The 15,831-nt window shown below is 44.6% G+C and overlaps 1 protein-coding gene across 4 annotated transcripts in view; it reads left to right on the plus strand.

Annotated features, from left to right (window-relative positions):
- Positions 1-4,181: 4,181 nt before the first annotated feature.
- Positions 4,182-15,831, plus strand: part of LOC139541666 (tyrosine-protein kinase RYK-like) — a 133,725-nt gene continuing 122,075 nt past the window's right edge. For 3 of the 4 annotated variants that reach the window (XM_071346581.1, XM_071346583.1, XM_071346582.1), the window contains exon 1: positions 4,182-4,869. In XM_071346581.1, the coding sequence (XP_071202682.1) occupies positions 4,641-4,869 (229 nt within the window). In that variant the 5' untranslated portion in view covers positions 4,182-4,640. The remainder of the gene's footprint in view (positions 4,870-15,831) is intronic. The other variant, XM_071346584.1, reaches the window with a different exon arrangement.

Consider the following 15,831-nt stretch of genomic DNA (forward strand, 5'->3'; position numbering starts at 1 on the left):
GTGTTAGCTAGCATAAACCGATGTCATGGTCACATAAGCCACGGCTAACACAGTTGTCTTCATGCTACAGATTTTGCCATCGACAGCCATCAACACTGTTAAGCCCTGCACAACTAACGTGCTGTTTCCCATTTAACAACAGAAATAAATGATGCTCAACTGGGACCACTGGCCGAAGTTATTTATTATGAGAAAACACAACGCATGGAGAGTACATTATACATCTGTTACACTTCCAGTCTGTTATTCAAACTCAATCAGCATGACAGAGTGATCTCCAGCCTTGTCCTCGTCAACACTCACACCTGTGTTAATGAGTGAATCACTGACATGATGTCAGCTGGTCCTTTTGTGGCAGTGCTGAAATGCAGTGGAAATGTTTTTTGGGGATTCAGTTCATTTGCATGGCAAAGAGGGACTTTGCAATTAATTGCAATTCATCTGATCACTCTTCGTAACATTCTGGAGTATAGACAAACTGAGGCAGCAGACTTTGTGAAAATGTATATTTGTCATTCTCAAAACTTTGGGCCACGACTGTACAGCTGCAGCGATCGGTAAGCTGCCCTGACTGCCAATGCTTGAAGTTAGTGAGGGAGATATAAGTCTCCAACTTCAGTGATTTTTGTAATTCGTTCCAGTCATTGGCAGCAGAGAACTGGAAGGAAATGCGGACAAAGTGGGTGTTGGCTTTGGGGATGACCAGTGAGATATACCTGCTGGAGCGCGTGCTACGGGTGGGTGTTGCTATGGTGACCAGTGAGCTGAGATAAGGCGGGGCTTTACCTAGCATCGACTTATAGATGACATGGAGCCAGTGGGTTTGGCGACGAATATGAAGCGAGGGCCAGCCAACAAGAGCATACAGGTCGCAATGGTGGGTTGTATATGGGGTTGAGTAGAGTGTTGGAGGGTATTTTGTAAATGACATCGCCGAAGTCGAGGATCGGTAGGATGGTCAGTTTTACAAGGGTATGTTTGGCAGCGTGAGTGAAGGATGCTTTGTTGCGAAATAGGAAGCCGATTCTAGATTTAATTGTGGATTGGAGATGCTTAATGTGAGTCTGGAAGGACAGTCTAACCAGACACCTAGGTATTTGTAGTTGTCCACATATTCTAAGTCAGAACCGTCCAGAGTGGTGATGCTAGGCGGGCGGACAGGTGCGGGCAGCGATCGGTTGAAGAGCATGCATTTAGTTTTACTAGCGTTTAAGAGCAGTTGGAGGCCACGGAAGGAGTGTTGTATGGCATTGAAGCTTGTTTGGAGGTTCATTAACACAGTGTCCAAAAGATGGGCCAGAAGTATACAGAATGGTGTCTTATCAAAACAAGTGTACTAATGCCTCCTGCTTCTTTTGTTAGCCAAGAATTGAAGAACCTATACTGGGACAACGTAGATGTTCTGCCTAAGCTGCCCATAGCAGAGTTTACCTGGTGTCGTTCTGAATTAGAGGGAGTGAGAATACCTGTGGATGTCAGGTCATCACATGGGTTGCCATAGACATGGAGCATAGAGTGAATAATGAGACAATCATAATATTAAGTTATAGAATAATGAGACAAACAAAATATTAAGTTATAGAATAATGAGACAACTGTCATATTAATTTATAGAATAATGAACTCCTTACATGCAATACCAAACTGAAATCAAGGGCATTCTGTACAGCTTGGATATTGTCCTTGATTATGAATTCTGGCGTTGATGCCCTAAATTTAAAAAACTGTCAGACGGAAGCAGCTGTGGTATCTATGTGTTTGTTTTCCAAAGCAGTCCTTTCAGGGTAAAGAATTAACCAATTGTGTGACAAAGGACTGTTGTATGAGTTGACAGAAAACACAGTACTTGTTTAGAAAGATGTAGCATTGAGTGATATAATTTTATGATATGCCTGTTTTGAATTACTCGTGAAGTTAATGATGTCATCTAATGAAATATAGATGGCTTGAATCTCAGAGGTTTCATTTTGTGTTTCATGTAATCTTTATAAAGTTGTGTTCTGTGAGTGTCAATGAGTAGAACGATAGCCCATTTCAAGGGGTGCATAATCTCGAATGTATATGTACTGTATGTTCAATACTCACTGTAGGCTGTATGCTTAATGTGTCTCATTTCACACTGGATTTTAGAGTCCCACAATAAGAGCCAATACTATAATATTTGTGTAAACTCTACAGAGTTGTGTTTTGTGAGTGTCACCGAGTAGGCTGATACCCCATTTCATGGGTGCAACATCCGTAGGTTAGGTTGTACAGTATAGTGCATAAGTATGCCCACAATGCAATTCTAAAGTCTAGTACATCCACAGTGCAATTCTAAAGTCTAGTACATCCACAGAGCAATTCTAAAGTCTAGTACACCCACAGAGCAATTCTAAAGTCTAGTACATCCACAATGCAATTCTAAAGTCTAGTACATCCACAATGCAATTCTAAAGTCTAGTACATCCACAGAGCAATTCTAAAGTCTAGTACATCCACAGAGCAATTCTAAAGTCTAGTACACCCACAGAGCAATTCTAAAGTCTAGTACAACCACAGTGCAATTCTAAAGTCTAGTACATCCACAGAGCAATTCTAAAGTCTAGTACACGCACAGAGCAATTCTAAAGTCTAGTAAATCCACAATGCAATTCTAAAGTCTAGTACATCCACAGAGCAATTCTAAAGTCTAGTACATCCACAGTGCAATTCTAAAGTCTAGTACAACCACAGAGCAATTCTAAAGTCTAGTACATCCACAGAGCAATTCTAAAGTCTAGTACATCCACAGTGCAATTCTAAAGTCTAGTACATCCACAATGCAATTCTAAAGTCTAGTACATCCACAGAGCAATTCTAAAGTCTAGTACATCCACAGAGCAATTCTAAAGTCTAATACATCCACAGTGCAATTGCAACTGATATTAACTTTTTTTTTGTGTCAAATTAACTAATTTTGATGAATTTATTTATATAACAAGAAGCGTTATCTTGTCTAAATATGGAATGATTCTATTATTTATATCTGTTTGAATCACTTTCTTTTGGGGGACTTTTATTTTGAAAGCGAACCACTCAATCCACTATTTGGGAAGTGTGCGGGAGGGCATGGGACAGAGAATTGTGTTGTTCCGGTGGATAAAGTTTGGTATGTTAACTGTAGGGGTGCTCATGTTTTTATTTTACCTTTATTTAGCTAGGCAAGTCAGTTAAGAAGAAATTCTTATTTACAATGAAGGCCTAGGAACAGTGGGTTAACTGCCTGTTCAGGGGCCGAACAACAGATGTTTACCTTGTCAGCTCGGGGATTCGATCTAGCAACCTTTCGTTTACTGGCCCAACACTCTAACCACAAGGCTACCTTGTGTGTTTGGAGCAAGAGAGGCAGGTTGAAGTGGCCAGAGTCAGGATAGTGCAGAAGGTGTCGTATGCTGAGGTAGAGGAGGATGGGTCAAGGGTGATGGATCCTGAGAGGATCCCTGTGAGTAGTAGATCTGTGCAGCACAGAGGGAAAGGCCAACGAGTGATATATGCTTCAGTAAGGTTGGCTTCTTAGCGTTCATAGCAATGGTTATCAACTGTACCGCAGAAATGGAACGTAAATCACACAAAATAGATGTTGTGGTGGCAGCTGCAGAGAAGTATTTTGGTATATGAGATTTGACTTCAGAAGGGTTACAGTGTATGTTGATGGGTGGTGTCCAGTCCTCCCTGGTCGTTTGTACGGTGCAGGAACAGATATGTTCAAAGTAGTGTAATGGGGTAGTGGGTTTTTAATGAGTGTAGGTGGCAGCTGCAAAGAATTACCAGGGTGTATGAGATTTTACTGCAGAACAGTTTATGGGGTGGTGATTGTTATGAAATTTACATTTACATTTACATTTAAGTCATTTAGCAGACGCTCTTATCCAGAGCGACTTACAAATTGGAAAGTTCATACATATTCATCCTGGTCCCCCCGTGGGGAATGAACCCACAACCCTGGCGTTGCAAGCGCCATGCTCTACCAACTGAGCCACACGGGAAATAGTGTTATATAGGTGTAGGGTTAGTTTGTGGTGCAATTTTTTCCTTTTAGGAACAGTAATAATGAAGAGAATTTTATGTAGATAGGCCTTAGATTGGCCTTACACTTTAATGTAGTAGGTGGTGGTGTGTGCACCTTTAAATTGGATGTGATCCGCCAACCCAATCCCAAAGAAGAAGAAGAAGTTCACTATTGTGGCTAGCTTCACACAGGTGGAAGAACGGACCATGAAAGATAGATATGTTATAGTCGTGAAAATCTTAACTATTTATATGTTTTAAAGTTAAATAGATGTAAGTAATATAATATGTGCAAAGGATTGCGAATCCGGAATTGTATCCAAACATTTGCAAACTTGACGACAAACATAAAAAAACAAATAGCATATTGGAGCGCGGTCGAGTGTGGCCGAAGTTAGCTTGTTCGGCTAGTCAGTTAGCTAGCTAATCAACTATCAAGACGCACTGGGAGAAACGGGAAAGAAAACAAAATGATCGTTTGAACATCAATTAGTAATGTTGCCTTTAGGAATAAACTTGCGCTACGGATGAAAAATGTATTGAGGATTTGGAAACAAGGTGGGGGAATCAACTAGCGAAGAAACACAACAGCTAACTACAAGACAACTGCAATGTTGTCGGGGCAGCAGGGACTGGTTCGCCGCTGTGGCAGCCCCTCGGTGTGTCGAGGCTGGCCACATTCGGTTCAGTGGAGACTCGGGGGTTTCTTTTTCCTGCTGTTGGTGGAAGGGGCCGTGTGCCTCGCCAACCCCAGCACTAGCAGTGCCCCTGCTCCGGGCATCAACAACCACCCCAGTGTCAACGTCTACATGAGCGAGGAGGAGGTCAAGAAGCTTTTGGGTAAGCACATTGATGAAGGACTGATAAAACAGCTAACTAGCAGCTGGTTAGCTGTTAGCTAACGTTAATCCCACATATTTAAGTACGGCCACAGGGTTAGTTTTACATGTATGTGGTACTGGTGTGTGTTGTGAGGGTGTACTGCATAACCTGGAATGCATGTAAAGCAAACTCTGTCTAACAAACTAACGTTAGCCAACTAACCAGCTACACCGGCTAGGTAATAGCATCAGGTGAGAACAAGTAATATGGACCGCTGAGGAAGTGGTTAACTCATTCATAGACCGTAACAACCTTTAGCGCCTATTAACGGTAGTATCTTCTGGACCGGGTAAGTTTCGGAGCCCATGACGCTCGTTCTGAATGTTAACGCATCGCTTACGGTAATTCTTCTTCTATGGTATATTGGCGATCACACAATGTAATGTGCATCCCGACACCTACTTTGCGGGATGGAAACAGGACCCCCCCCACCCAGAACTGAACTGAACAGACCAGCAAGCCCAGGTTACATGCATTCTAAGCCAAACACATGCATTATATTCTTAGAAGCATAAAAAAAACTGAATCTGATATCTTGTTAAACCATCACATAATGGTATGTCCAAACTCACATGAGCCAATTGCATGAACAGTAGTCGATGGCCTAGCTTCTATACTGTTTAATAAACATTCAATGGGGTCTTCTTTTGACTGACCGTTGTGTGTCTGTTGTTACTGAAATCAGGCTAGGCCTATGTTCTGACTACCAGTGTAGTGCAAAACAAGTCACCCTGTTCATTGGATGATTTTAATATGGGGTTTGTTAGCTAGCTAGAGACATGCACTAGAAGGCGGTGGGGTAGCAGTTTGGAAGCAGTCCTTATCGTAGTGAGTGCCACGGCAACTAGGCCTATTGCTGGAGCAACCATTTCCACAAGGAGAGGAGAGGGTAAACTTTGGAGCTGAGAGAAGCTCAAACAGCCTTTGGTAATATGGACTTGGTCCCATTTGGGATGGACTTGGACCCATTTGGGATGGACTTGGACCCATTTGGGATGGTCTTGGTCCCATTTGGGATGGACTTGGTCCCATTTGGGATTGACTTGGTCCCATTTGGGAATCATGGATGGACTTCACTTGAAGCTCGTTTTATTATTTTCACCTCCCCACATTATAATTGGAAGAAGTGTAAACTCAACCGTTTATTAGCTAGAAAGTCCAACTCCTAACACATGTTCTCTAGTAGCAGCTGGTTAAACAAAGGATATGTGTTGGAAAAAATATAATGTCCAAGTCAAGAAAGCTTACCAGCAGCCTGCAGCTTTGTACTCATGGCTTCTTGTTCAAACCCTATGCATATACTCCAGTGAGTATAAAAAGATTAGGAGTTGAGAAATAAAGTTGACATTTATAAAGAACATTCCCCTTGTTTCTACAGTTGGAATGTTATTTAAAATGTGTTTTATTCTGTTGCTAATATTCATAACATAACATTCATATATAACTTTTATTTTTAAGTACTTAAAAAAAATGTGTATATATATTTGCGGACCCCCTGGTTGAAAACTCCTTGCTGTAACATCATCTGTCGCAGTACTTCTTTATGCATAGTGCTCTGGCTAGATGGGGCGGCAGGTAGACTAGTGGTTAGAGCGTTGGACTTGTAACCGAAAGGTTGCTGGATCGAATCCCTGAACTGACAAGGTAAAAATCTGTCGTTCTGCCCCTGAACAAGGCACTGTAACCCGGAAGCCAGCTGCACCAAAGGTGTCGGGAGGAAACCATGTCTTGCTGGCTACCGAAGTCAGCTAGAGTGCAAGAAGTCGCTAGCGCGTAATGGGACCAGGAGTCTCTAGCGCGTAATGGGACAAGGAAATCCCGGCCGGCCAAACCCTCCCCTAACCCGGGCAACGCTGGTCTTTATGTGCTCCGCCTTATGGGTCTCCCAGTCACTGCCGGCTGTGACACAGCCTGGGAGCTAACCCGGGATGGTGTGACGCCGTCACTGCGATGCAACGCCTTAGACTTCTGCGTCACTCGGGAGGCCCCTGGCTAGATATTTTAAGAGAAATGGACAAATAATATAACTGAAATTAGCTTAACAAAATGGTAAAAATGTAATCAATATCATGATATATTCCACTCATTAATGGGATGCGACTGCGTAATTTTTGAATCTTGTAGGCTAATATTTTCTACGTCATTATTTCTCTCTATTACGGAGTCCTCTCTAGTCACTTTGAGCAAAATGCTCTTTGATTGACAAAACCTTCTCACAAGGGATTGACCGCAGCAAACCCTAGCGATATTGTCTGTGTGCACCCGCCCCGTAACGTTATCTGAGAAAATATATGAACGTTACCAATTGCAGGTCAGCAACTGCGCTGTAAATCCTGTTGTATATTGAACGTTGAGATTTTCAGAAAAGTCAGTCTCTTTGGCAAAGGAGTGGAATGTTAGTCTTAGTACCAGTCTCTTTGGCTATCAGATTTATACATCCTGTGAAACATCTGGCTCTTTGTTCTATCTGTGCCGCGACTGCCTGACCACTGCACACAGAGATGAGAGGAGAAAATAGAGCGCATTTTAATTGTGCCGTTACAACGCTGACCGTGGACATTTTTTTTGCCTGACAAATAACCTCGACCCCAAAATTTCATGACCATCACAGCCCTAATGTGGTTATACTCCCCCATGTCCTTCTGACAGTCTGGGTACCAATCTGTTTTTAGCTAATATTCCGCTCCTTGTACTCCGTGTCATATACCAACGTTTAGAATAACAGGAGTGTCACTATGGCAAAACAGATTGGTACCCAGACTACTTCTGCCATGGCTATTTCACCTTTTGTATAGGTAACAGGTGCTGCCTCTCTGGGCAGCAAGCGAAACGATTGTGCAGATTTAGTGACTGAGAATGAAAGGGTCATTTGTAAAGGGACTGTGATCCTTTGGGGAACTGACCTAGAGTTGGACTTGTGTTCTGCTACATAGATATCACATTAACATCAGGAGCGTCTGCCTTTTTAATCATGGGTTGTGTCCTAAATGGCACCCTATTCCCTACATAGTGCTCAATGGGCCCTGGTCAAAAGTAGTGTACTACAAAGGGAATAGGGTGTTATTTTGGGCTCATCTCGAGGTTGGACAAAAAAAATAAAAAATCACGAGTTTGCTGGCTGCAGATTGAATTCATTCAATTAAAAATAGGTCTACTTTATTTAGGCTTTTCCACAAGAAGTGATTGTTTTGTCACCAAAACTGGTCGGCGTAGCAAGCACAGCTACCAGATATCGATCCTACCAGACACTAGTTGAATAAGGAGTGTGCTTAGACCTGAGATCAACAGCAAAAGCCGTCTCCTCTCTCTGACTCTGGCCTCCGATAGAGAAGACGTGTGTTCCTGCTTCCCACTCATCCCTCACAGACATTTCCTCTCCTTCTCTCTGGGGTCTCCGAAGCTCTGTAATTCATTTTACAGATACTTATCGGACTCACTTTGCTGCAGGAGTCACAGGTGTTAGAGTGGCTAGCTGCTGCAGAGCACAGGACCATGGAACCTTTATTCAACTAGACAAGTCCGTTAAGAACAAATTCTTATTTACAATGACGGCCATACCCCGGACGACACTGGGCCAATTGTGCGCCGCCCTATGGGACAATAGCCTACTTGTCTGTTCTTTTTTTTGTCTTTCTGTCCTCTTCTGTTATTTTGTCTGTCTTTTACATAATTTTTTTTATGTTGACACATTGTTTTTGTTCTGTGTTCAAACAACTGGTGTGTATTTTTTTTATTTAACCTTTATTTAACCAGGTTGGCCAGTTGAGAACAAGTTCTCATTTACAACTGCGACCTGGCCAAGATAAAGCAAAGCAGAGTGACACAAACAACAACAGAGTTACACATGGAATAAACAAACGTACAGTCAATAACACAATAAAATAAGTCTATATACAGTGTGTGCAAATGGCGTGAGGAGGTAAGGCAATAAATAGGCCATAGTAGCGAAATAATTACAACTTAGCAAATTAACACTGGACTGCTATATGTGCAGATGATGATGTGCAAGTAGGTATTTACTAGAAACCGAACAGAAGCAAACGAAAAGTGGAGGGACCTACCTGAATTCGTCCAATATAAACTCTTGTTTTTTGTTGCGAAAAGTTTTTTTCCGTTAGCAACTGTTAGCAACGGTTTGGACTAATGAATACACCCCGGTTGTATCTCAGATTTCTCTGCTGCGTTTTGAATGGTGGAACATGATTGGCCGTATTTACATTACAATCAGTCTGCTCCGATCCCTGGAGCGGACACGCCATGTAAACAACGCTGGAGACGGAGTCTTGGCGTTCTAAAGCATCTACAGGAGAGGGCACGTTTCTCCCTGATTGCCTAAATCAATAAGTACTGTAATATGACGACAGTTACGTAAGACATAGGCCTACTTACTGTAATATGGCCACAGTTTTAGAAAGCACTTTTACTTGTTGATACTAGGCCATCTGGATTGTCTCACGTCAGGCTGAAAGGGAGGTTGTCAAATTTGGTTAGTCCTGTATGGTCGCGTTCTCCATCTCCTGGTAGAGAGAACATGAGTTTTGTTTTGGTCAAATCAAATCCAGCTGTATTCATGTCCTTGAAAGGGATAAGGCAGGTTCCTCCGGAGGTGCTGTTTAGTAGTACGCCTGTCGGGCAGTCTACCAGGGTCTTCTCTAAAGTACCTACAGGTAACACTGCAACAGAGGGGACAAAGACTCAGTCAGTGGAGTTACATTTCTACATACATTTACACCCCTTCTACCTACCTCGTGTTGTTGTCCACTAGCCTGGTAGTGTGTCCTACCTCATGTTGTCCACTAGCCTGGTAGTGTGTCCTACCTCGTGTTGCCCACTAGCCTGGTAGTGTGTCCTACCTCTAGTGTTGTTGCCTGGTAGTGTGTCCTCTTCTCGGTTTCGTTGTTGCATCCTACTAGCCTGGTAGTGTGTCCTACCTCGTGTTGTTGTCCACTAGCCTGGTAGTGTGTACTACCTCGTGTTGTTGTCCACTAGCCTGGTAGTGTGTCCTACCTCGTGTTGTTGTCCACTAGCCTGGTAGTGTGTACTACCTCGTGTTGTTGTCCACTAGCCTGGTAGTGTGTACTACCTCGTGTTGTTGTCCACTAGCCTGGTAGTGTGTACTACCTCGTGTTGTTGTCCACTAGCCTGGTAGTGTGTCCTACCTCGTGTTGTTGTCCACTAGCCTGGTAGTGTGTCCTACCTCTAGTGTTGTTGTCCCCTAGCCTGGTAGTGTGTCCTACCTCGTGTTGTTGTCCACTAGCCTGGTAGTGTGTCCTCTCTTGGTTTCCTTGTTGCTTCCTACTAGCCTGGTAGTGTGTACTACCTCGTGTTGTTGTCCACTAGCCTGGTAGTGTGTCCTCTCTTGGTTTCCTTGTTGCTTCCTACTAGCCTGGTAGTGTGTCCTACCTCGCGTTGTTGTCCACTAGCCTGGTAGTGTGTCCTACCTCGTGTTGTTGTCCACTAGCCTGGTAGTGTGTCCTACCTCGTGTTGTTGTCCACTAGCCTGGTAGTGTGTACTACCTCGTGTTGTTGTCCACTAGCCTGGTAGTGTGTCCTACCTCGTGTTGTTGTCCACTAGCCTGGTAGTGTGTCCTACCTCGTGTTGTTGTCCACTAGCCTGGTAGTGTGTGCTCTCTTGGTTTCCTTGTTGCTTCCTGAGCAGTTCCGTTCTATTTTGGCCTTTCTGTTCAACAGCTGCGCTATACAGCCATCTATCTGCCGTCCAGGGCACAATAGATATATTCAATGAAGTGATTCAGGCCTGCATTAAACGCATTGAATTTAAATTGTATCATTATGTATTATGAATGGAAAATTGCCGTAAATGAAGTACCACTGATCTAGGAACAGTTTCCCCTTTATAGATTATTACTGAATGAACAGGGGACCTGATCCTAGATCAGCCAACATTCCTATTCTGAGAGGCTTCATGAATACAGGACCTGACCTTCGTTCCAGGCACGTTCAACTATCATTCAGAAGAAGAGTCAGAAGAAAGACGTCCAGGAAACGAATGTTAATTAACGAGAGAGAAGGAAAAGCACGTACCAGACCATTCAGGTGAGGTATGTTGTGGCCATAGTGGTCACTAGGACCATCAGGGCTGGAAGGTTGAGTTATGGACCAAAGAACAAAGGCTGGGAATTGCCAGGGACCTCACGATACGATATTATTACGATACTTGGGTACCGATATGAATTGCGATTCTCACGATTCTATATGTATTGTGATTCGATAATGTGATTTTATTTGTTTTATAGTGATTCGATGTTCCAAACATATTGCTCACCATGTCTGCTGCAGAGAGAGACACGAGAGAGAGAGAGACACGAGAGAGAGAGAGACACGAGAGAGAGAGACACGAGAGAGAGAGACACGAGAGAGAGAGACACGAGAGAGAGAGACGAGAGACGAGAGAGACGAGAGACGAGAGAGACGAGAGCGAGAGAGACGAGAGCGAGAGACGAGAGAGAGACACGAGAGAGAGAGAGACACGAGAGAGAGAGAGAGACGAGATTTTTGATCAGTCATGGACATGTAAGTGCTTAAAACATATTGTCTCTATTTAAAAATAATTTGGAGAACAAGCTATAAAGCTATACTGGCATTTTGGTGCCGGTACAGCCAACTATCTCAATAATATTGTGAATACGCTACATCGCTTAAAATAATAACCCGATATTGTAACTATCTATTCTATACAATTAGAGAGTTGTATGGTAGGCCAATATTACTTGGCCAGGTGAACAGGCAGAGAACTGTACGGTAGGCCAATATTACTTGGCCAGGTGAACAGGCAGAGAACTGTACGGTAGGCCAATATTACTTGGCCAGGTGAACAGCCAGAGAACTGTACGGTAGGCCAATATTACTTGGCCAGGTGAACAGCCAGAGAACTGTACGGTAGGCCAATATTACTTGGCCAGGTGAACAGGCAGAGAACTGTACGGTAGGCCAATATTACTTGGCCAGGTGAACAGGCAGAGAACTGTACGGTAGGCCAATATTACTTGGCCAGGTGAACAGCTAGAGAACTGTACGGTAGGCCAATATTACTTGGCCAGGTGAACAGCCAGAGAACTGTACGGTAGGACAATATTACTTGGCCAGGTGAACAGGCAGAGAACTGTACGGTAGGCCAATATTACTTGGCCAGGTGACCAGCCAGAGAACTGTACGGTAGGCCAATATTACTTGGCCAGGTGAACAGGCAGAGAACTGTACGGTAGGCCAATATTACTTGGCCAGGTGAACAGGCAGAGAACTGTACGGTAGGCTAATATTACTTGGCCAGGTGAACAGCCAGAGAACTGTACGGTAGGCCAATATTACTTGGCCAGGTGAACAGCTAGAGAACTGTACGGTAGGCCAATATTACTTGGCCAGGTGAACAGCTAGAGAACTGTACGGTAGGCCAATATTACTTGGCCAGGTGAACAGCTAGAGAACTGTACGGTAGGCCAATATTACTTGGCCAGGTGAACAGCCAGAGAACTGTACGGTAGGACAATATTACTTGGCCAGGTGAACAGGCAGAGAACTGTACGGTAGGCCAATATTACTTGGCCAGGTGAACAGGCAGAGAACTGTACGGTAGGCCAATATTACTTGGCCAGGTGAACAGGCAGAGAACTGTACGGTAGGCCAATATTACTTGGCCAGGTGAACAGCCAGAGAACTGTACGGTAGGCCAATATTACTTGGCCAGGTGAACAGGCAGAGAACTGTACGGTAGGCCAATATTACTTGGCGAGGTGAACAGCTAGAGAACTGTATGGTAGGCCAATATTACTTGGCCAGGTGAACAGCTAGAGAACTGTACGGTAGGCCAATATTACTTGGCCAGGTGAACAGGCAGAGAACTGTACGGTAGGCCAATATTACTTGGCGAGGTGAACAGCTAGAGAACTGTATGGTAGGCCAATATTACTTGGCCAGGTGAACAGACAGAGAACTGTACGGTAGGCCAATATTACTTGGCCAGGTGAACAGCTAGAGAACTGTATGGTAGGCCAATATTACTTGGCCAGGTGAACAGACAGAGAACTGTACGGTAGGCCAATATTACTTGGCCAGGTGAACAGCTAGAGAACTGTACGGTAGGCCAATATTACTTGGCCAGGTGAACAGCCAGAGAACTGTACGGTAGGCCAATATTACTTGGCCAGGTGAACAGCCAGAGAACTGTACGGTAGGCCAATATTACTTGGCCAGGTGAACAGCCAGAGAACTGTACGGTAGGCCAATATTACTTGGCCAGGTGAACAGCCAGAGAACTGTATGGTAGGCCAATATTACTTGGCCAGGTGAACAGCCAGAGAACTGTACGGTAGGCCAATATTACTTGGCCAGGTGAACAGCCAGAGAACTGTATGGTAGGCCAATATTACTTGGCCAGGTGAACAGCTAGAGAACTGTACGGTAGGCCAATATTACTTGGCCAGGTGAACAGCCAGAGAACTGTACGGTAGGCCAATATTACTTGGCCAGGTGAACAGCCAGAGAACTGTACGGTAGGCCAATATTACTTGGCCAGGTGAACAGCTAGAGAACTGTACGGTAGGCCAATATTACTTGGCCAGGTGAACAGCCAGAGAACTGTACGGTAGGCCAATATTACTTGGCCAGGTGAACAGCTAGAGAACTGTACGGTAGGCCAATATTACTTGGCCAGGTAAACAGCCAGAGAACTGTACGGTAGGCCAATATTACTTGGCCAGGTGAACAGCTAGAGAACTGTACGGTAGGCCAATATTACTTGGCCAGGTGAACAGCCAGAGAACTGTACGGTAGGCCAATATTACTTGGCCAGGTGAACAGCTAGAGAACTGTACCGTAGGCCAATATTACTTGGCCAGGTGAACAGCTAGAGAACTGTACGGTAGGCCAATATTACTTGGCCAGGTGAACAGCTAGAGAACTGTACGGTAGGCCAATATTACTTGGCCAGGTGAACAGCCAGAGAACTGTACGGTAGGCCAATATTTCTTGGCCAGGTGAACAGCCAGAGAACTGTACGGTAGGCCAATATTACTTGGCCAGGTGAACAGCTAGAGAACTGTACGGTAGGCCAATATTACTTGGCCAGGTGAACAGCCAGAGAACTGTACGGTAGGCCAATATTACTTGGCCAGGTGAACAGCCAGAGAACTGTACGGTAGGCCAATATTACTTGGCCAGGTGAACAGCTAGAGAACTGTACGGTAGGCCAATATTACTTGGCCAGGTGAACAGCTAGAGAACTGTACGGTAGGCCAATATTACTTGGCCAGGTGAACAGCCAGAGAACTGTACGGTAGGCCAATATTACTTGGCCAGGTGAACAGCCAGAGAACTGTACGGTAGGCCAATATTACTTGGCCAGGTGAACAGCTAGAGAACTGTACGGTAGGCCAATATTACTTGGCCAGGTGAACAGCCAGAGAACTGTACGGTAGGCCAATATTACTTGGCCAGGTGAACAGCCAGAGAACTGTACGGTAGGCCAATATTACTTGGCCAGGTGAACAGCTAGAGAACTGTACGGTAGACCAATATTACTTGGCCAGGTGAACAGCCAGAGAACTGTACGGTAGGCCAATATTACTTGGCCAGGTGAACAGCTAGAGAACTGTACGGTAGGCCAATATTACTTGGCCAGGTGAACAGCTAGAGAACTGTACGGTAGGCCAATATTACTTGGCCAGGTAAACAGCCAGAGAACTGTATGGTAGGCCAATATTACTTGGCCAGGTGAACAGCTAGAGAACTGTACGGTAGGCCAATATTACTTGGCAAGGTAAACAGCCAGAGAACTGTACGGTAGGCCAATATTACTTGGCCAGGTGAACAGCCAGAGAACTGTACGGTAGGCCAATATTACTTGGCCAGGTGAACAGCTAGAGAACTGTACGGTAGGCCAATATTACTTGGCCAGGTGAACAGCCAGAGAACTGTACGGTAGGCCAATATTACTTGGCCAGGTGAACAGCTAGAGAACTGTACGGTAGGCCAATATTACTTGGCCAGGTGAACAGCTAGAGAACTGTACGGTAGGCCAATATTACTTGGCCAGGTAAACAGCCAGAGAACTGTATGGTAGGCCAATATTACTTGGCCAGGTGAACAGCTAGAGAACTGTACGGTAGGCCAATATTACTTGGCAAGGTAAACAGCCAGAGAACTGTACGGTAGGCCAATATTACTTGGCCAGGTGAACAGCTAGAGAACTGTACCGTAGGCCAATATTACTTGGCCAGGTGAACAGCTAGAGAACTGTACGGTAGGCCAATATTACTTGGCCAGGTGAACAGCTAGAGAACTGTACGGTAGGCCAATATTACTTGGCCAGGTGAACAGCCAGAGAACTGTACGGTAGGCCAATATTACTTGGCCAGGTGAACAGCCAGAGAACTGTACGGTAGGCCAATATTACTTGGCCAGGTGAACAGCCAGAGAACTGCACGGTAGACCAATATTACTTGGCCAAGTGTACAGCCAGAGAACTGTACGGTAGGCCAATATTACTTGGCCAGGGGAACAGCTAGAGAACTGTACGGTAGGCCATTATTACTTGGCCAGGGGAACAGCTAGAGAACTGTACGGTAGGCCAATATTACTTGGCCAGGTGAACAGCCAGAGAACTGTACGGTAGGCCAATATTACTTGGCCAGGTGAACAGGCAGAGAACTGTACGGTAGGCCAATATTACTTGGCCAGGTGAACAGCTAGAGAACTGTACGGTAGGCCAATATTACTTGGCCAGGTGAACAGCTAGAGAACTGTACGGTAGGCCAATATTACTTGGCCAGGTGAACAGACAGAGAACTGTACGGTAGGCCAATATTACTTGGCCAGGTGAACAGCCAGAGAACTGTACGGTAGGCCAATATTACTTGGCCAGGTGAACAGCCAGAGAACTGTACGGTAGCCCAATATTACTTG

Source organism: Salvelinus alpinus, chromosome 16 (genome assembly GCF_045679555.1).
Source record: "Salvelinus alpinus chromosome 16, SLU_Salpinus.1, whole genome shotgun sequence".
In the NCBI taxonomy this organism is placed as follows: Eukaryota; Metazoa; Chordata; class Actinopteri; order Salmoniformes; family Salmonidae; genus Salvelinus; species Salvelinus alpinus.